Source organism: Sminthopsis crassicaudata, chromosome 2, assembly GCF_048593235.1.
Source record: "Sminthopsis crassicaudata isolate SCR6 chromosome 2, ASM4859323v1, whole genome shotgun sequence".
Classification (NCBI taxonomy): domain Eukaryota; kingdom Metazoa; phylum Chordata; class Mammalia; order Dasyuromorphia; family Dasyuridae; genus Sminthopsis; species Sminthopsis crassicaudata.
This window is the reverse complement of record NC_133618.1, coordinates 541,470,084-541,491,427: the sequence shown is the minus strand read 5'-3', so window position 1 is coordinate 541,491,427 and position 21,344 is coordinate 541,470,084. Positions and strand designations below refer to the sequence as shown.

At 39.4% G+C, this 21,344-nt stretch overlaps 1 protein-coding gene across 1 annotated transcript in view; it reads right to left on the bottom strand.

The window, feature by feature from the left end:
- Positions 1–981: 981 nt before the first annotated feature.
- The window catches only part of RBPMS2 (RNA binding protein, mRNA processing factor 2), a 53,607-nt gene continuing 33,244 nt past the window's right edge, over positions 982–21,344 (bottom strand). The window contains exons 2-8 of the mRNA XM_074294834.1: positions 14,980–15,057; positions 13,826–13,864; positions 12,950–13,012; positions 12,504–12,654; positions 11,300–11,448; positions 2,868–2,936; positions 982–2,199 (exon numbers count right to left, since the gene is read on the bottom strand). Of these exons, the coding sequence (XP_074150935.1) occupies positions 2,874–2,936; positions 11,300–11,448; positions 12,504–12,654; positions 12,950–13,012; positions 13,826–13,864; positions 14,980–15,057 (543 nt within the window). The 3' untranslated portion in view covers positions 982–2,199; positions 2,868–2,873. The remainder of the gene's footprint in view (positions 2,200–2,867; positions 2,937–11,299; positions 11,449–12,503; positions 12,655–12,949; positions 13,013–13,825; positions 13,865–14,979; positions 15,058–21,344) is intronic.

Here is a 21,344-nt window from a genome sequence, read left to right as displayed (position 1 = left end):
GATCAGATTTTTTTTGTGCAGCAAGATATCTGTATAAATATGTATACATTTATTGGATTTAACATATTTAACATGTATTGGATTATCTGCCATCTAAGGGAGGGGGTGAGGGGAAGAGGGGAGATTTTGGAACAGAAGGTTTTGCAAGGATCAAGAGTCAATGTTAAAAAATTAATTAAAAAAACAAAACAACCCTAATCTGAGTTAAAACATAACATTTTTCCTATTTAGAGTTCTACAGGGCCTTACAGAATATTATCCTTAACCGTTATTTTACGAGTAAACAGAAACCTAACTAAAGAGGTAAAGAACTTTCCCAATTTCCCACACCTAGTAAGGGGAAGATCTGGGACTCAAGGCCATTTTCTCAACAATTCAGTGAATTTTATACTATGTCTTCTAACATTTTAATATTAATTACTTGATGAGTCACATATTGAACCTGTAGCAGTGCAGTTTGGAAAAGAACACTGATTTATCTGAAGCCTCATCAAACCTCATTAGGGTTTCTTATTTTAATCAACCAACCAGTCAGCATTTATTAAGCTCCTACTGCATGGCAGGCACTGTGGAGAAAAAAATAAAAAAATGAACTATGTTCCACATAAATTCCTAACAGTGATATTCACTGCTACACAAGGCCTTTGAGATTCAAGAAGCAATTAAGGCAGAATACGGTGTAAGAAGAAAGATTTAGCATTAGAACAGGAAAGTAAACACTTTATACCAGTGATATCCAATTCAAACAGAAATGGGACCACTGACTGTAAATAAGAATCCCTATAGAGGTAATAATAGAGCTACATGTCCTATTTTATGTTATTTCTTTGTTCTATCTCCCAATTACATTTCAGTGTGGTTCCTCCCAAGGCTGGGCATATGATACCTCCTTTTCCCTTCCCTCCATCCTGGAATAGACAGTCTCATCCTGGATGATAGTTTGTACTCAAGGAGGCAGAGAAAGATCAGAGGCGAGAGCAGTCACCTTGGATGATACTTTATTTTGCATTTCATATATTATCCAGTTTCACATTCTCATAGGATCAGCAATAACAGCAATCTATTCTCCAAAGTCTGAATACAAGCAAGACGGCTGTAGGTAATAGGTAAAGCACTTCAGGACCAAGCAGTAATATGGCATATGTTCACAAAAACAAAATGAAATTGCACAATTTGTTTCCTTCATTTTTTTTTTAAACTAATGCCTGACAAAAAAACGCTTATCGAAGAACAGAATCTCCTTACTTCAAACTAAACATTAACTCATCTGACAGGGCTAACCATTTCTCTTTATTAATTGCACACAAACACACACAAAATCCTTTATGATGCATAAATATAGCCTTGTTACACATGGTACAAAAATACTTGCACTTTTTTGGTTGTCTGGAAGTTCAGAAAGGATGACAGCAACTGGCAAGATAAGGAAGTGGAGAGGGGACACAGATTTATCTGACAACTGGTCTCTGGGGAGAGCCCATCAGAGGAGAGAGAGGAGGACCTTGAAGCAAAATGTAAGAGAAAATCCAGCGCATCACTGGACAGGTTATTTCCTTAATTTTGCCCAAGCAGGGGAAGTGAAAGACTAGGAGGGCTAAGTGTTTCTCAGTTTAAAAGCCAAGTCTTCTCTTCACAGATAATGGGGGAGGGGAGACACAGAGAGGGGGTGTGGAATGATGGACCAGTAAGTGGGCCAAAACTTGTTGCTATGGTGACACTAACGCTAGAACAAACTGTACACTCGCACATACACAAGTTTAAATGTCTTAAATCATGCCAGAAAACATGCAAAATTAAATGTCTTGTTTCCTTTAAGCAGAACTGCAGAAACAAAACGATTTGGGCGGCTAAGGCCTGGAAACAGCTCTGTCCCATCATTGGCCACAGCCCTGAGCCTCCTTGTCTCAGCCAAAGGACCCTGTGCCCCTCTAGCCAGGCTTTGGGAGAGCCTCAGAGCAGGGTGGGAATGGGAAGTAAGAAATAAAGAAAAAAAGTGGGACAGAGTCCATTAAGTTGGTTTTATAATTCACAGTCTTTGGAGAGTGGGACAGATGGTAGCACCCCATGAGGGCCACCAGAGGTGACAGAAGTTTGCTGGTGCCCACCAAAACAATTTGCAAATGGACTCTATGGCTTTCTCCCCAACTGGATGCTCCACTGGGAACTCAGACTGGGGCTTTCAAGCTGTTGTGGCAAGACCTGAGAAGGGAAATAGGGCGGTGGTGAGTGGAGACTAGGGTTACTTAAAAAAAAAAAAAAAAAAAACATGGAGGGGGGGGGCATACCATGAAATAAGGGTACGTCTGGTTTTTGTGATAAGAAACTGTTGAGGCTCCAAAACAATAGTAATGGCTAGTATTTCTATAACACATTAAGGTTTGCAAAAAAACTTTATAAATATTAACTCATTTTATCCTCAACAACCTTGGGAGGTAGGTAATTATTACTTATCCCCATTCTATAGATAAGAAAACAGAGGCTAATGTAAGTAAAATGACTTGCCCAGAGTCATACAGCTTAATAAATATCTGAGGCAGAATTTGGAGTCTTTCCGTCTCCAGGGCCAGTACTCTAGCCACCTGAGCCATTTAAATGCCCAGTATTAACTGGCAACTCTAATGGTGAGGCTCAGAGCCTAAGCCAACGACTGGGGTTTGAAGGTCAAAGACTCCTTTCTTTTGTTAGAAGGCATGGACATTTGCAGCCCATAGATCCTGAACACAAGGAGAGGTGGAGAGCATCCGCTCATTAACCATCCAGTGAAATAAATACAGATCAAGGGCACCAGGTGTTCAAGGGCTTGGGATGGGGGAAAAGGGGGGGAGAAGGAAGCAAGAACATCATTCATCCTCAGGACTGGCACTTACAAAGGACTAACAGAATTGACGAGATTTCCATCCTTGTTGTGCGGCTTCAGAGGGAGGGTACCAGCGCATCTGTAAGAGAAACCACATGCAGCAAGTGAGAATGCCTGACCAAGATTTATCTGTAAGAAAATGGGAACAGTGGAAACTGGCTAAGGCAAGTTGTGAGGGCTCTTAACCAAATTTCCCCAATTTTGTATTATCTTAGGAAGGGTAGGCTTAAAATAAGAGAAACTTTATTAATCCCTCTTGTTCCTTATAAAACGGAAAAGCATCAAGCAAAAACAAAACAAAAATAAACAGAACAGTGTTATATCAGCCATTTTTGAAGATCCCTGCCTCTTACCAGAGAACATTGTTCATTTTGTTTTTAAACTTTCATCAACATTGTAGTAGTTGTGTTTTGCCTTGTCTTCATGTTTTACCATGCACTGCTGTAATTCATATAGATCTTAAGTTCCTCTAAATCCCTCGCCATCAATGGCAGAGAAGACAGACTTCTAAAGATTAGGATCATACCAAGAACTGAATACAAAACAGTTTTATTGAACTTTGTTTAATCTATTTTAGAGTTTCCTCAGCACTAAAATGGAGAGTTTTTGTCTATCTTACAGGGTAGGTGTGGAGATCAAATAGTTAAAAAGCACCTTGGGGAAAAAAAAAAATTAAAGTCATCATACAAAAATAAGGATTAATATTCGGTTTCATTTCCTTTAGTTCTTATTCCATGATCAAAGATACTTGATTTCAGCAAGCTGGCTGGACAAATCCTCAGGATATCAGGGAAAAGCACAGAGCTGGCCCAGGAGATCAGCCCAGGTCATACAACTAGTAAGCCTTGATCTGGATTTGAACTCGGGCCCTGAGGATTCCAAGCTCAGTGCCTCTATCCACACCTACTTGTCCATTAGCCCTGAAGTTCTTAAAACCCTTTCTCTCAAGGTCTGTCAACTTAAGAAGGGGGGAAAATGACTCTTGTGTTTTCACTAACTCAGAGCTTCTTGGTGTGATCCAAGGTCCACTGAGGATCACTCAGGTCAAAACTATTTTCATAATATGAAAAGGTTTTAATTTCTAAAACAAACATTGAAGGTTAAAACCCACATAAACCAAAGCTCTTTGGGGAAGCTTCAATAATTTAAAAGCATAAAAAGATTCTAAGATTAAAGATGTTTAGAGAACCACTGTATTAACTGAAATATAGCATTTCTTTCCATTATGGAATATGGTCAACAAACCAGAGCAGAAGGAAGCTTCCTTACATTGCTGGGAGGGACCATGACTCACAGATTATGCTCCTATTCTGGGGGATGGAGCCTCCAAGGTTTGGTCCTTGCCTGTGGAGTCACTAGAGGGGAAAGCTGTTTCTGCTTTAGCTCCCCCCAACCAAGACCTTGTCTGTGAAGGCTAATGGCCTCCCACAAAAGAGTGTAGCTTCTGAAATCCCCTTCTCCAGGGCTTAAGTAGAAGCAGTTTTGGGTTTTACATACCCATCTCCCTCCAACCCCCCAAACCAATCATTTAAGAGGCTGTTCCAGTTCCCAAGCAGCACTACAGGAAAAGACAGTCGAGGTGACTTCATATTGTGGTGGACATCAGTCCCAGTCCCCAGAGAAGCCTGGCCTGGTTTTAGAGTGAGAAGTTCTTTAATCTTTGTTGCATGGCTACTTTTGGGAGTGTGATGCAGAAACTTCAGAATATTTTTTTAATGCATAAAATAAAATACATATCACAAAGGAAACTAAATTATATTGAAATAGTCATGAAACCCTTTAAAAAATAAACATGTTTACAGACCCCAGGATGAGACTCCCTTGTCTTGGAGAAAGAAAGAAACTGGGCATCATAGGTGAGGGGGAACCTTTAGGTAGAATTCTCCATGGCCCAAAGGAAAGACCTTTGTGGAACAAGAATAGCTGGACGAAAGCCAGAGTGATTAGGGGCTAAGAGACAATGACACTGGGACCTGACTGTACTGCCCTGGTTTCATTTAATTAAAAGTACTGCATTAGATCAACCAATATAATAAAAATTACATTACCTAAATTAATTTACTTATTCAGTACCTTATCAGGCTACCAAAGGATTATTTTAGAGAGCTGGAAAAAAGAAATCTAAAATAATTCTAATTCATGTAAAGACCAATCTAATTTCAGAGTACCAAGGAAGAGACACATTATCTTCTTTCTGACAGAAAGATAGATGATAGACTTAAAATGCAGAATTAAGACATACAGTTTTGAACATGTGTTCGTTGTAGGAGAATCATTTTTCTAGTCAATAAGAATTTGTAAGAAAGAGGTAAGCTAGAAGAATTCTATCCCCTGCACCCCCGCCACAAGAGTGTGTTGTATGTGTTTAAAATGGGAGGTCAGAAGGAATCACGGGTGAGCATGGAATCTCTTATGGTTACATGATGAATTTATTGTATTCTTGAAGAAAAAAAAAAGCAAACTACAGAACAGATTCACAGTTAACATAAAATACCCCTTGTCGTTTCAAAAATATATATGAAAATGAGCATTTCATTTGGTAATACTTAAGTATCTTTAAGATGCTAAAAACAAAGAACTGTCCCTCAAGAGTTCTACCTGAACCCTCCTCTCTCCCTCTGCCCACTGAAGTTTTTCTGTGCCATCCAGCTGCAAATGTAGCTTTAAGTACCTAATTCATCATGGGGAACACAGACCTTTCTTCTTCTTCTTTCTACTCCTGTGACAAAATCTAGATCTGTTCCTTCCCATCCTGGCAGCTGTGTGGCAAGAAAAAACTCTACTTCCTCTCCCTTTATTGAGCTATAGGATGCCCCTTGATCCTAGGGAACCATCTCAGCTGGAAGCAGGTCCTGGATGCCAGAGTGGATTTCAGAAAAAGTGGATGCATAGGAAAGCCTCTTTTTTACCCAGCTTGGGGAACACTCAAAAACTCTGTAATGGCTCTTACATCAGCTTCCTTCCCTGGATAGCTCCTGGCACTAGGCAAAGAAATATTTTAGGAGAGGCAGTACAGCATCATAAGCTGGGGCACCACCAGGACTATGAAGATGTTTTTGCATTCCAGCTTCAAGACCTCAAAGCCAGGCTGGAGAAGAACCAGGTAGCAGAGAAGATAAAGTACGAGACCTAACTCAGGAGATGCGAGTTCAAATCTATCTATACACACTATTAGCTGTGTGATCTTGGGCAATGTTAAAAAAAAAAAAAAATTACAGCTTAAGCAGAATAAGGAAGAACACAAAATGAAGCTACTTTCCCAAATCTATTGACGAGGATTCTACACAAAAGGAGGGTCTGAAAGAACTGCCAAAGTACAAAGTAGACAAGCAATCTATACCATGAACACAATAATATAGAGGGAAAAAGTAGACATTAATTCACTGATCAATTATGACTTTCAGGGAATTGACAATAGGTCAAGAACAAAAACAAAGGCCCCATAAAATCAGAATAGTTATACCAGTGCTTTTTGTGGTTACAGAAAACTGGAGACCAAGTAATATGGCCATCAACTGGATGGTTATACACACTGTACAAGAATGTAATCAACATGACTGCTGCTTAAAAAAAAAAAAAAGACTATAGAGAAGAAAGCATGAGAAGATATGAATAGGTAAAAAGTAAAGAAAGCAGAGGCAGGAAAACATGTAACAGTGACTATAATAATGAAAACAGAAACAACAAAAATAAAATCAAAACTGAATGCTTCAAATGATTGTGCATGGCTCCAAAGAAAAGATAATCATGGATATAGAACAGTTTTGTGTCAAACTTGTCTGATAAGTAAGCTAGCTTTACTTAATTTTTTTTCTTTTCTTTTCTTTTTTTGGAGGATATTGTAAATAATAGAAAGCAGGAGACCCAAGTTCAAGTTCTCCCTTTGACATATACAGGCTGTGCAAACCAGAGTGAGTTATCCTCTCAGTGCTTCAGAGAATTCTTTGACACTAAAAATTTGCCTTATCTAGGAATTGCCTATACTAATAAAATCACAGATCCAATTATTATCTTTATTATAAAGGATGGGCTTTCTGGGAGAGATGCAATGGGAAAAGTAAAACAAAAACAAAATATATATGCTCCTCTTGGCAGAGACTGGTGATGGACAATAGGTATGGAATGAAATATGTTTATGCCATTGTATTATTTTGTTATGCTTAGATATGCTTTTTTGTTGATAGGGCAGGAGGCAATGGTTCATTGGGAAATGACGATTTAAAAAAAAGCATTTAAGATGCTTTATTTTCTGTTTGGATATGTATACATATATTGTATTTAACTTATATTTAACATGTATTGGTCAACCTGCCATCTGGGGGAAGGAGGGGAAAATTTGGAACAAAAGGTTTTGCAATTGCCAATGCTGAAAAATTACTCATGCATATATCTTGCAAATAAAAAGCTATTAAAAAAAAAGCAGTAAGAAAAATAAAAAAAATTTTAAAAAAGTAATAAAATGTTTTATTTTAAGAGAAAGGCAAGATATTTTGTCTAGAAGAAGTATAAAGCTCCAGACTGCCAATGCTGACCTGAAATGGAAATGGGAAGGGAATATGGATTCCTAAGTAACTGGGAGCCTACTCCCCACAAAGCGTAACAAATTTGGCCTTTTCGATCTAGAAAGACAAGGCTAAGCATTATTTGCAATTACCATTCTAGAAGGCAATCCTGTTTAACAGGACCAAAACAAAGATGACTACTGTCCCTATTCTGACACAATATTAGAAATCAAACTGCAAAGGGACATAAAAAAATAAATAGATTAAACACCGGAAAGAAAATAAAATATTATGATTTCAAATATATCCACATGCCTAGAAAGGAAATTCAATAATAGAAATTTCAGTGAAGTAGTAGAATGTTAAAAACCTCCAGAAATATTTCTAACTAAATAATAAAAATCTAGAAAGAGACAATAAAAGATCTCATTTTCTAGTTCTGACAAAAAAATTCACTGGACAGATATTGCCAAGAAAGAAGAGAATGGAATAGTAAAACTGAGGAAGAATGTGTGTGTGTGTGTGTGTGTGTGTAACAGACTTCTACAATTAAAAACTAGATGAACTCAGAGATGCAAGTCACCTAATACTCAGTGCCATGAGAGCTGCTGGGCTCTCCCAAAAGGTCATTTCCTTGGACATTGAGCACTTGAAAAGCCCTTGGGTGTATATTTTCAGAAAGCCCAGAAGCTCCCTTCCACCAAGAACACCCAAGTTAGATGGCCCACTCTATCCCTGACCTCCAAGATAAGCCATACTGACAGCCCCAGTGATGAACCCACAAGTATTAGGAGGCACAAGGAGAGATATTCTCTCTAGTCTAAGACGGGATCTCTGGGAAGAAGGGAGACATCCAAATAGATGTAAGCTCATGCAATCTAGAGAACAGAGCCCTCAGAAATCCCTTGATCCAGCCTTCTCACTTTACAGAAGAGTAAACTGATAAACTGATTGATTTCACAAGTAGTAATTCAAAGACTTGGGACTCCAGGTCCCATGTAACTCTAAATCCTGCTGTCTCCCTCTGTAGATGTAAGGAAAACACTCCTCCCTCCTACCTGGCATTAGTCTTTTTTTTTGTTTGTTTGTTTGTTTTTTGTTTTTTTTTTTTAGGCTGGGGTTAAGTGACTTGCCCAGGGTCACACAGCTAAGAAGTGTTAAGTGTCTGAGACCAGATTTGAACTTGGGTCCTCCTGAATTCAAGGCTGGTGCTCTATCCACTGCACCACCTAGCTGCCCTAGCCTTGTTTTTTGATAATATTTTATTTTTTCCAATTACATGCAAAGATAGTTTTCAACATTTGCTTTTATAAGATTTTGAGTTTCAATTTTTTTCCTTCTCCCACTTCAAGAGGACAAGCAATGTGATATATAACCTGATATTTTTAAAGACCTCTTTAAAAAGGAACAAATGTTGTACATCTATTACCTCATTTGCTCCTGAGTCAATTATGCAGCTGAAGAAATCCAGCTCAGAGGGTTTAATGATTTGCCTGAGGTCAGGCAGCCAGTTTATTGCTGAGTGGGATTTGAATAGAGGTCAGTTGACTTTTAGTCTCTAACTCCTGTCATAGTCAATGATGTCTTAGCTAATAGATGCTCAAACTTCTTGCTGTCTTAAAAGGACATCCTCAAAACAGCAACAGCTCTTCTTAGACTCAAAGTTCAGGTTTTAATATAGTCTGGACAACATTATAACATTATATTAGGCTATAGTCCTTCTCAATACGAGATGAGTGTCCTGCAGACACCTCAGCTTGAAGGGGACATGGGAATTCATGAAATGGAGCTCTGTAGCTCATTCAGCCGATACACCCCCCAAAGCGGCCCTGGAGAGAAAAGTAATGTTTAACCACTTGGGTTTTACTGGTAAGCCATTTGCTGCCTAGCTTGTAACTGCTAAGGATGCAGGCAATAGCCAGGCCTGGGAGCAGAGGGCACAGGTGGGAGGGAAAGCTTAGAGGGCCCTCCAAGGAGGAAGGAATGGGGTCACTAGGACAGACCAGACCAGCTACCTTGGCTAGCCATGAAGGAGATATAGTGAGTTACAATGGAGGCAGAAGGAGAAATGCTGAATTTGCGATCTAAAAGTCCAACTTTGATTCCCAGAATATTATATGTGATATTATCTCAGGGTCTCAGTCTCTTACTCTTTTTTTTTTTTTTTTTTTTTTGGCAAAAGAACTGGGGTTAAGTAACTTGCCCAAGTCACTCAGCTAGTATTAAGTGTCTGAGGCTGGATGTGAATTCAGATCCATCTGACTCCAAGGCTGGTGCTCTATACATGAAGGCATCTAAGCTGCCCCACCAGTGTTCTCTCTAAGACAGGTAGTAGACAAGATTAGAAGTGTGAAACATGTACCTCAACACTCCTGAATGCTGCCTAATAATTAAAATGTAATTGGGGGAAAGGGATGGTGGTTAGAAAAGAAATTCAGCTTTAACTGATCCATCCCCAATGAGGCAGGCACCTCTCCTATCAGTCTGCTAAATTGGTCTGTCTCCAGTCTAATACCTCTCTGGCTCCCAAACATCCTCTATATAGCCTTTAAAATGAATTCTTCTTAAAACACAGATATGATCATATCTTTCTTCTTGTTGGTTACTCATTTCACTTGTGTCTGACAATTAAGGACCCCATTTAGCGTTTTCTTGGCAGAGATAATGAAATGGTTTGTCATGTCCTCCAACTCATTTTATAGACTGAGAAACTGACTTGTTGAGTCACTTGTCCAGCATCACACAGCTAGTGTCTGAGGCTGGATTTGAACTCAGGAAGATGAAAGAGAGTTTTATCCACTATTTCACCCAGCTACCCATGCTGCTCCCCTACTCAAAGCTCTCATATGGCTGTCAGGAAGAACACAAAACCTACTGCTCATCTCATTCAAAGTCTCCACAATGTGGACCTCCCGTAACTTCCTAATGCCCTTTTTTCCTTATATACTGTCCAAAGCCAAACTAGAACATTAACTGTTCCTCAAAAATGACATTTCCAACAAATCTCATCTATGCCTCTGCAGGTGACTGGGACACTCTCTCCTCATTTCTGTCTCTTAAAATCCTTCCCTTCCTTCATGGCTCGGGTACCACATTGGATAGGAGGCCTCTCTTAGCAAAACGCCAATATTCCCCAATATAGCACATTTTAAAGAGCAAGCACTGTCTTTGTATCCTCAGTGTCAAGTGCAGTATTTTGTATAAAGTAGATATTTAATAAGTCCAATGTCTTCATTTTATAAAAAGAGTAACCGAAGCTCAGAGAAATGAAATAATTTAAGATCATACAGCTTCTTAGTGATGATAATAATCTAGATCCTCAAACAATTTTCTTTCTACTCCAAACTTCTTTACCCAAAACTTTCCTAAGTCCAGTGGAAATTTGGAGATCAGGGAAAGATGCCCACCTCTTTAGCCATTACCAGTTCGACTGAAAGCCTTGGCAGATTTATTTCACCTATCCCCAAATCTACTCCTCATTCCATTACCTTCTATGCACTTCCATTTCCAAAACTACAAGTACTAAGGCTGAATTATCATATACAAGAGATAGATAATCTAGTATAATCTAGAATATGGTGAAAACATTTTTTAAAGACTTAATCATGGCACAGAGTAGTTTTATCCATGACAGATTAGGAGCTGGTCTCCAAAGAAAGTAAGCAGGGCTCTCTTTCATCTGTAGATCTTTCCCAACTGTACTGGAAATTCTACAGAAGTCTGTTTGTACAAAGAGGCTCCAGTGAAATCCTGCCTCACAGCTAGTCCTTGACGTGTGTGTGTGTGTGTGTGTGTGTGTAAGAGAGGGAGAGGGAGGGAGGGAGAGAGAAGGAAGGGGTAACTTTGATAGAAAATGGTACTCATGAAATCAAGTGATTTTGCCAATCATTTTGTGACCCCCCCCCATCTTATTAGTAGTTTTCTCAGAGTAGAACCTTACCTGAGCATGCAGGGCAGCAGCGGCAGCAGCAGCAGCTGGGTAGGTGAATGCAGCATGTGGGATGGCAGGGGTCAGCTCCGTAGTGTATAATGGGTAAGGGGCCCAGGCCTCCGGAGAAGCGGGGATCAGAGCAGCTCCTGTCAGGTCATCTAGACAAGAGAGACACGAGACCCCCCCAAGCCACCCCCATACTTTATTGTCTCCTCTTCTTACTAGACCCTAGGGGATAATAGGGCTTCTCCCTTCTTCTCCAATGGGGTTCTTTAAGAAACATCATCTACTTGTAGGTTTTATACTGAATTCTGAGTTTCCCCCAGAAGGCAATGGAGCATCAGTCTGGTACAAACTGTACTTGTCTCGCTGAGAGAGGAGGGACAATGTGAGTAAGGTAAATCTAGCAGAGAGGTTTACTGAGAAATTTTTGGATTCTAGGTACATCCCTTTTAAAAGCTGTCAAGGAAGGCTTAATGGAAGACATTAAGAGACTTGAGCCCAAAGATTCACGTCCCCCACCCTATGGATTGACAGTACATCTTGTCGTTCAGTCATTTCAGACTCTTCATGACCTCATTTGGGGATTTCTTGGCAAAGACACTGGAGTAATTTGCCATTTCCTTCTCCAGATTTTTAAATGAAGCAAAGTGAAGTGACTCAGCCAGGATCACACAAATTTGAATTCAGGAAGATGAATCTTCTTGACTTCAGACCTGGAGATCTATATACTGCACCCCCCTAGCCACCTAGAGTCTAATTTAGAACCTCATATATTACTCAGGACAGAATGAGCAGCCAAGAGAAGAGAGGAAAAAAGAAAGACATCAATTAATTATTTGGGGACTTAGCAAAGCCATACTAAGATACAATATTAAGATACTATTCCAAATCTAAAGGGTTTCTGAGTATATCTATTCTTAACAAGAATAATACATTAGAACAGCAAACTAGCCTTCTCAATGGAGTGCTTTTCCCAACTCCTTTGGGGGAGCTGCTTCAGCCACAACTTGTCCCCAAGGATCTCCCCCTTCACAGAGGGAGTGTGCTACTTGCTCTCAGTACAAAAATCCTTCACCACATCCCTGGTCATAACTAGAGCAGACTAAGGACCATCCACAGGACCTAAACCAAGAATGGCTCCTCTGGCTTGCTCTGGGCTGGTTGAAGCCGATGCCCCAAAGACAAAAAAGTGAGTGATCTTACTACTTACAGGGATCCCGTGCGATGAAGTGTGCACCCAGGGCGGGGTGAATGCTGGTGGGATTTGGTGTTGCCATCAGCTTGCTCTTTGCCATTTTAGTGTTGGCTTTTGCAAACTCTAACCTTAGGGTCTGTGGATTCTCGGGGTCAAAACGAATACCCTGTAGGATGAGTAATAGAATGTCATCCTGGGATACCCAGCTTTCTTCCAGAGAGGTACAAAAGGAATACCTCTGTGAGAGCCCACCCAAGTTATTTTCCCTCTGGCATTCTAACCTAACATTTCCCCCCAGATTATTTGGCATCCAGGGAATCCTGGGCAGATAAAAATTATGGTGGCACCCAAGACAGATGCACCTTAATGCTTGCGTATATGTGTCCTGAGGGCTAGAAAGGGGAAGGGGAAGGCAGGTGAATGAGCCCTTTTTCCCTGGGATCACATCTCTGTGTACTCACATTCAATGCATTTTTGGCTGCTTCTGCTCCAGCACGGCTGTCAAAGGTCACAAAACCTACAGGCTAGAAGAAAATGCCCTTGAGTTTCACCAACCATGTACATATCCCTCGAGAGTCCCAGCTCTAGAGAATACCCTCATTCAAAAGGGAGTAATGACTAGTAAAGGGAAAAGAAGGGAAGGTTAGTCCTGCCTACTATTATTCTTTTAATCCCCATCCCTCAGATTCACTCCTCATTTAGAGGCACAGGGCCCAGAGCCCCTGCCATAGACAGCTTTACTAGGAGGTGATCTAAAGACCTAAAAGTTTCTCTTAGGCATTCCTCCATTTGAGTTTCACTCCCTTTTGTCTTACGGATTACTCTCTTCCCAAAGTTCCTATTAGGAGGGAGCATGTATGAAATGGTTATCATGAGTGAGTTAAATTTATTAGGCATCTACCCCTGACAGGTCAGCAGGAAGGCAGGAGCAAAGATGCACAGAGGAGAAAGAGGGGATGTCCCTCCCCACACTTTGCAAAAGGTCCAGATCTCTTCAGGCACTAGGAGCTGGGGGGTTGCTGCTCTGAGAACTAAGAAGCAGAGATTTTTCTTAGTTTGCCTTATGCAGTATATACTAGGGATCCACACAGTCTGACTGGTTGAAGAAAAGGGGGCTTCTGACTGATGGTAGGGAATGCGAGAAACTAGAACTTCCTCTTCTTACACTTATCTCAGCCCAGGATGGAGGCCTGGTACAAAGTCCTGTGAGCACGTGGGACAGACAGCCTTTTAAATTCAAGGCTCAGATCTTGCCAAGAAAGGCGAGATTGGTTCCAAGCTCTGAACAGAACTATAGGCTATTGGGGGTGGGGGTGGGGGAGATAGAATGTAGATACCTGTTTAGATGTGAGTTTGATCAGTGAGCCTTCATATCCCTGCAAAGAGAAATAGTGACTAAGATGGGAATTTTTCATATTTCTCAACACAATCATTAATGAGAAGCTACAAGCTTTTTTCTTGCTCTCCCCATATTCTTTCTAAATCATATGAATATTCTGCTTATTTCTACTTAACTAATCCTACCCATCTTTAAAGGCCCATCTCTTTGGGCAGCCTTCCTGAACTTCCCCAGCATACAGTGGTTGTATTTTCTTCAGAACTGATGAACCTGAACTACTCAAATATTTTATTATGTCCTTTTAACTACTGGGAGGAAACTGAGGCCTTGAAAAATTGAGGCTCAGAGTAAATCAGCTACACAAACATAGTGGTATCCAGAGAAAGAACTATGGAGACTAAATGTGGATTGAAGCATGGTATTTTCACCTTTTGGGGGGGGGGGTTAATTGTTTGCTTATTTTTGTGAGTTTTTTTTTTCCCTTTTTGGTCTGATTTTTGTGTATGTGCAGCATGATGAATATAGAAATGTTTAGAAGAATTGCACGTTTAACCTTTATCAGATTGCTTATTGTTTTGGGGGGAGAGGAAAGGGAGAAAAATTTGAAACATAGTTTTTAACATTCACCTTTGAAAAACCTTATCTTTGCATGTATTTGGAAAAAGAAAATATTATTAAAAAGAAAGTTAGGGGCAAGGCAGGAATAAAGATCAACATTCTCCCCCCATGGCTTCCTATTTCTTTTCACCAAAACTTATTTTTATCTTAAATTTTTTTTCTTATTTTTAATTTATGAAATAAAACAAACATTTACATAATATAATTTTAAAAATATGACTACACATGAAACTGCAAATCTATTGTATACAAGTTGTTATTCTGTGTGTATTTGTGTGGGTAAAATTATTCTCTACCTACTTCTATTTATCAGTTCTTTCTCTGGATGTATTATTTTTTTTAATTTGGGTACTTAAAATAGTCAAAATGATTTTTTCCACTCATATTACAATCCTTCATTTGAACTCTGTATCTCTCATTCTTAAATTTCAATTATTATATAACCAACTTCTATTTCTCCCACTGTTATAATCTACTAAAACATCTCTTTCAGTACTGAAGTCAGATAAGGCCCGGTTCAGGCAAAAGACTTACCTTAAATGGCCGGAAGAGAAGATAGAGTTCTCTTGGTTTGATGTCTACAGGGAGACCACTGACAAACAGTGTACGGACCTATAGGCAAAATTATCAGCAAGAATTAGGAGTTGGACAGGGCAGGGCAGCATGCCAGGATGCTTAGATCCTTCTTGACTGCTTCTGTGAAGCAGGAAATATCAAAGAAAATTTCCACCTTAGGCAGAGGAAATGGAAGAAAACTAAACCTTAGGAAGAGAAATTCCAACGTTTATGAGTTCGGTTTGTATCTCATTGATGGAGGAATGTGAATTTTGTTTTTACATCATTTAATTTTTTAAATACATGATTTCACTTCACCCTGCAAGACACAAATAAAGAAACTGAATCTAAGGTGTTAAATGACTCCTGTAACAAGTTAGTGACAGAACTAGGTTTAAGAATACAGGTTTTTAGGCTCACAAAACTTTTTTTTCCCTTTGTCAGAAAATTTTATTTTATATTTAGAGTTTTGTTGGTGGCTTTTTCCTTTTTTAAATACTATTCATTTCCTTATATACCCAATACATAGAATCCTCCCTTGTAACTAAGAAAAATGTTCATCCCCCCTGAGGACAAGGCCCATTTCATTTTTATCTTTGTATTTTAGTATTTAGTACTCGGGAAACATTTACAAAAGATTTATTGATAAAAAAAAAAAAAATCAACTGACCCAAGTTTGTTGTTTTTTTCTTAATTACAAGAAAATCTTTACTGGATAGCAGAAAACAACGAATAAAAACTATTCATCGATAAAACATTAACTTAAAAAAAATTACAGTAACTGCAGATGATAACGTTTGTAACATTCTATATTTATAGTCAACAATCTGAAATTATTTCTTCAAAGTTACCAGTATTCTCAATTGCTAGGCAGCTGGACAGCATAGTGCTAGATTTGAATTCAGGAAAACACATCTTCCTGAGTTAAAATCTGAGCTTAGACATTTATCTACCTGACCCTGGGCAAATCATTTAACCTTGTTTGCCTCTGTTCCCCCTCATCTGTAAAATGAGCTGGTGAAGGAAATGGCAAACCACTCCAGTCAGACATGACTGAAAATGACTGAAGAAAAAAAAATAATGTGTGGTGTTTTCTCTACTTTCCATACCACAGATTATACAAATTGACCCATGTTTCTCTGAATTTATATTAATTTGTTATGGCACAATAATGTCCCATCACATTCATGTATAGCATAATTTGTCCTATCATTTCTCAATCAGTAAGAATCCTCTCCATGTCCATTAACTACTGCTGAAAAGTACAGATGTGAATATTCTGGTGTAAGAGGGAATGCCTATCTTTCAATACTTCTCTCTTTTTTTTCTGTTATTATCCCTCTATTTTTAGGTCACTTCCTCATTTCCCTGCTCCCTCCTCACTCCCTCCCCACTCAAGCCAAATCTTGTAACAAGACTATGGAATATCAGGATTATGAGAAATAAACCCAGAATAGACAAAATTATTGCTGTATTTGTATTACTTCTGCATTGGAAGTCTGGCAACTAAACTAGGGTATGGATACTTATGTCTAGAGTCAGTCATTAGCATTTCTGCTTTCACATTTCTTCAAACTCACCTATTTTACTATAAACTTTTTTTTAATCTCAAGAATGTGAATAGCCACCAATTATTTTAAATATTTAACGGCCAAGACACCTGATAATCAACTGAGTTAGTTATTATTGAATAGCCAGTAAAAAGTCAACATTATCATACAACAGAAGTCATAGCCCTCTAGCCAACCACAAAACAGTTTCTCAGAATTGGTAGTTGTCACCTTGGAAAATCAGTCTTCTTCCCCTTCCCCAATGGAAAATACCAGATCCTGGAGAGTTAGGAGGAGGAAAGTAAAGCATAAATACCAAAGTTCAACCTCATCATTTTACTGAGGAGGTCTCAAAGGGATACTTCTATAGAGAAGGAGCTAGAGAAACTGCCATTTCAAGACAAAGACAGCAAAAAGGTAAAGTTATTACTGAGGTAGTTTGGGGGCCTCGCTCCATAGGGGTGCTGAAAGTTCCCCTTCCCGCCTTTTCTCTCCCCAGTCTCTTGCTGTGGCTACAGATTATTCAATGTCTCTCTATCTTTCCCCCCCCTGCATTTTCAAATTGTTCCCAGGACCAATGACCTTGTATTGAATCAAAATGGAAAAGGAGAACAAATAATTAACAGTGGCCAATTATATCCTTTATTGCTGAAAGTTCAGCTATCTAAATTCAAATTATTGCTGACTGGCTTGTTGATTGACAGCTCAGCTAATAATTTTGGAGAAAAGGGAAAATGTTCTCCTCCTCCTTTCCTTTTCTTCTTCAGGGCCCCATTGGAACAATGTTCTCTTCGTGATATCTTAAATAGAACATAGACAGTCCCTGCTAATTCAGTCAAAGACAACCCATTTGGGATTTTCTTAGCAAAGCCATTGAAGTGGTTTGCCATTTTCTTTTCCAGCTCATTTGACAGATAAGGAACCTGAAGCAAAACAGGGTTAAGTGACTTGTCCAGCACCACAGAGCTAGGAACTGAGGTCAGATGAGTCTTCCTGGTTCCAGGCCTGGTGCTTCACTCACTGCATCATTGAGCTTCTGGTCCAAAAGATGAAGGAGAGGAGAAAGGCTATGGAGTGGGCCAGGGAACACATGCTCTTTGTGGTCAGAGGCCATTTTCTGACTTTGTATCTTCAGTGCTCAAGACAATGAAGGTAATTAACAAAAGCAAGATGGTTGACACAATGAAACTGAACCAAGAGCAATATACATAATAATGTTGTTGCAATAAAGTAACAGAACCTACCCTTTCAGGGGCACATACACATTGGGCAGAGCCCAAACTCATCAATAAAATCGTCCCTTCACTGTGACAGATTTCCCGTTAGGATAATGTACACCCCTGGTCTCATCTCCCAACTGTGGCTGTTCTCCGTGGCTCTCCGCCCTCTTCATCTGGCTTCCCCAGACTCCTTCAGATTTCATCTAAAATCCCATCTTCTATAGGGAGCCTCTCCTGATCCCATTACTTCTAGGGCCTTACCTCTGCAGATCGTTCCCAATTCATCCTGAATCTATATATCTTGCTATAGACATCCCTTCTTGTGTTGTGAGCACTTGGGCAGCACTGACCGTTTTTTGCATCTCCAGAGCTTAGCACAGTGCCTCACACATAGTAGGTGCCTAATATGCTGACTGATAGACATGGGCAATGTGTCAGTCTGTTCTGCTTAACGCTCTTCTGTTATAACAAAGGACTGCAGGGAAATTGTAGTGATGAAACAATAACAGATTAAGCACTGCCATGAAAATTAAATCGTTTTCTCTCTCTGAGAGGGATCTCTGATATCTTAGTCAAATCACTCTATACTCTCCTCTAAGGTGACTGATAAAGCATAAATGAACTGGGCACCTAAGACAACTTTTGGTTTTGCCAAGGGCCATCTCTCTGCATAGGCCCAAAGGCACAATAAGTCACCTTGAAAAACTGTCCTTCAAAAGGCCATTTCCTTTTCCAGTTTAGGTACCATCCTGCTAAGTGCTTACAGAAAGTGTCATCCACGGCCTGCATCCTTTTCTTCTTCTGCAGTAAATACCAGTCTGTTCTTATCACAGTACAGGACACACTGTCTCACTCCAGTGGACAGCAAGGGAATCAGGTGGGTGTGAATTATCCAAGAAGATCATGAGTTAAAAGCCTTCCCTGATCCATTACCTAGCAGAGCTTGATCTGGCTCTGAAAAGAAGTCCCCCAACTCAAAGCTCCCAGGTCAATATACCAGCCCCTCTGGAATCACAGGATGTGGGAGCTGAAAATAATCTGCAAGAACTACTCCAGCTCCATTTTGCACAAGTGGAAAACCAAAGCAGAGAGAGAGGGAAGGGGAGGAGAGAGAGAGAGAGAGAGAGAGAGAGAGAGAGAGGGAAGGGGAGGAGAGAGAGAGAGAGAGGGAAGGGGAGGAGAGAGAGAGAGAGAGGGAAGGGGAGGAGAGAGAGAGAGAGGGAAGGGGAGGAGGAGAGAGGAGAGAGAGAGAGAGAGAGAGAGAAAGAGAGAGAGAGAGAGAGAGAGAGAGAGAGAGAGAGAGAAGGGGAGGAGAGAGAGAGAGAGAGAAGGGGAGGGGAGAGAGAGAGAGAGAGAGAGAGAGAGAGAGAGAGAGAGAGAGAGAGAGAGAGAGAGAGAGAAGGAGAGAGAGAGAGAGAGAGAGAGAGAGAGAGAGAGAGAGAGAGAGAGAAGGGGAGAGGAGAGAGAGAGAGAGAGAGAGAGAGAGAGAGAGAGAGAGAGAGAGAGAGAGAGAGAGAGAGAAAGAAAACACAGAAGCAACATTTTGTTGAATCTAATGATTTCTATTCAAATACACACTCTGCCACTGCTCTATTTGCTGAGGGAATGTTCCTCCCCAAATTTTGGTACCCTAAGGCAACTTCTTTTTCATTCCCAAAATTCTAGGAGAAATGACATATCCAGGTTCACACAGCTCATTTGTGGCAGAACCAGCCCAGGTCTCCAGTAGGTTATATTGTGTACATTTTCCTTCCCTTGAAGGAATCAAGCAGAACTCTGATTTCTAATACCAACCACAAGCACAAGTTATTAAGGGCCAGCAGCATGGGAAAGCAGACTAGGTGAGCCCTGGTGAATTGCCAGCATCTCAGGAACTCAGCTGCCACGCAAGGAGGTTTGGGAGCCCAATTCCAGTTTACTGCTTCATTCATTCAAAGCAAGGAGCAGGTTATTTGTTAAACTATCAGAGCTACTAAGACAAACAGAACTTGTTTCCTATCCTCAAGGAACCTTCAGCTTAGAATGAAAGAGGATAATTTTCAGGGAAGCTGCTAGGAAGGTTGACAAGGTGGGACCAGCTGATTTAGGTGTTAAAATGGGGAAGGGTGGAATTTGAAAAGCAGTAAGGCCATGGCTGGTGGATCAGATTAAATGTATATGGTTTTCTTAAAAGATAGAAGAAAGCTTTTAAAATAACATTTAAAAAAAAAGTACAATCATTTTTTTAATTTTAATGAATTTGTTTAAAACTTAAAAAAAAAACTTAAAAAAAATTAGAAAAGAAAAAAAGATGGAAAAAAGAAAAACAAAACATTGTCATGTATACAGCAGAGAGGATTCAAAATATGTATCAATAAATTTCCATTTCAAGAAAACATATATAATAATAGAAGACAATAGATTCAGAACTGTCCAATCTTTGCTTCCTTGTAGGTTCTCTTTTGTTCTGTGCTGTGCACTTTTAAAAAATTTAATATTTTAATTTTCCTCAGTTACATGTAAAACAATTTTTTCCACATTTGTTTTTAAAACTTTTGAGTTCCAGATTCTTTTCCTTCCTTCCTACCTCTAGCCCCCATTAAGAAGGCACATGGGAAGTTATGCAAAACATTTCCATAAAAGTCATAAAAACATAGATCTCTCCCTTCCCTTCCCCCCCAAAAAAAAAACAAGCCTCAAGAAAAATAAAGGGTAAAAAAAAAAGTATGCTTCAATCTGTATCTAGACACAATTCTTTCATTAGGTATAGCTAGCATTTTTTCATCACAAATCCTTCAGAGTAGTCTTGGATCATTTCATTCACAGCTGATCATCCCATGTTATAAAATAACTCATCTTGAACAGGATGACTTCAAAAAAGCTTGGCAAGACTAACATGAACTGATGCTGAATGAAGCAAGCAGAACCAAGAAAACATTGTACACAGCAACAAGAAGATTGTGTGATGATCAACTATGACACTAAGCTTTTGGCAATTCTGTGATTCAAGACAATTCCAATAAACTTTGGGTAGAAAATGCCATCTTCCTCCAGAGAGAACTATATAGACTGAATGCTGATAGAAATGTACTGTTTTCACCTTTTTTTTTTCCTTCTGCTTTTCTCTCTCTCCCCCCTTCTATTTTTTCCTTTTCCAACATGATTTATATGGAAATATGTAAAAAATGAATGTACATGTATAAACAAAAAAAAAATCCTTAAAATTTTTAAACTTAAAAAAAAATCATCTTAATTATTATTATTAATTATCATCTTAATCTCACCCTTGTGAGGTGGGCAAAGAGACTAGAGCTGTGACATCATGGGTCTAGAGTACTTTTTTTTTTTAATTAAAGCTTTTTATTTTCAAAACATATGTATGGATAATTTTTAACATAGACCCTTGCAAAACCTTGTGTTCCAAATTTTCCCCTCCTTTCCCCCACCCCTTCCCCTAGATGGCAAGTATAGAATACTTCTGATGAGCAAATTCCTTTTCCCAATGCAGATGAAATCAACAAACATTTAAGCATCTATTACATGCTAAGTTTGATCTCTTCTCTGCAACTTCCAGCCTTAACAGAATAGTTTTGGT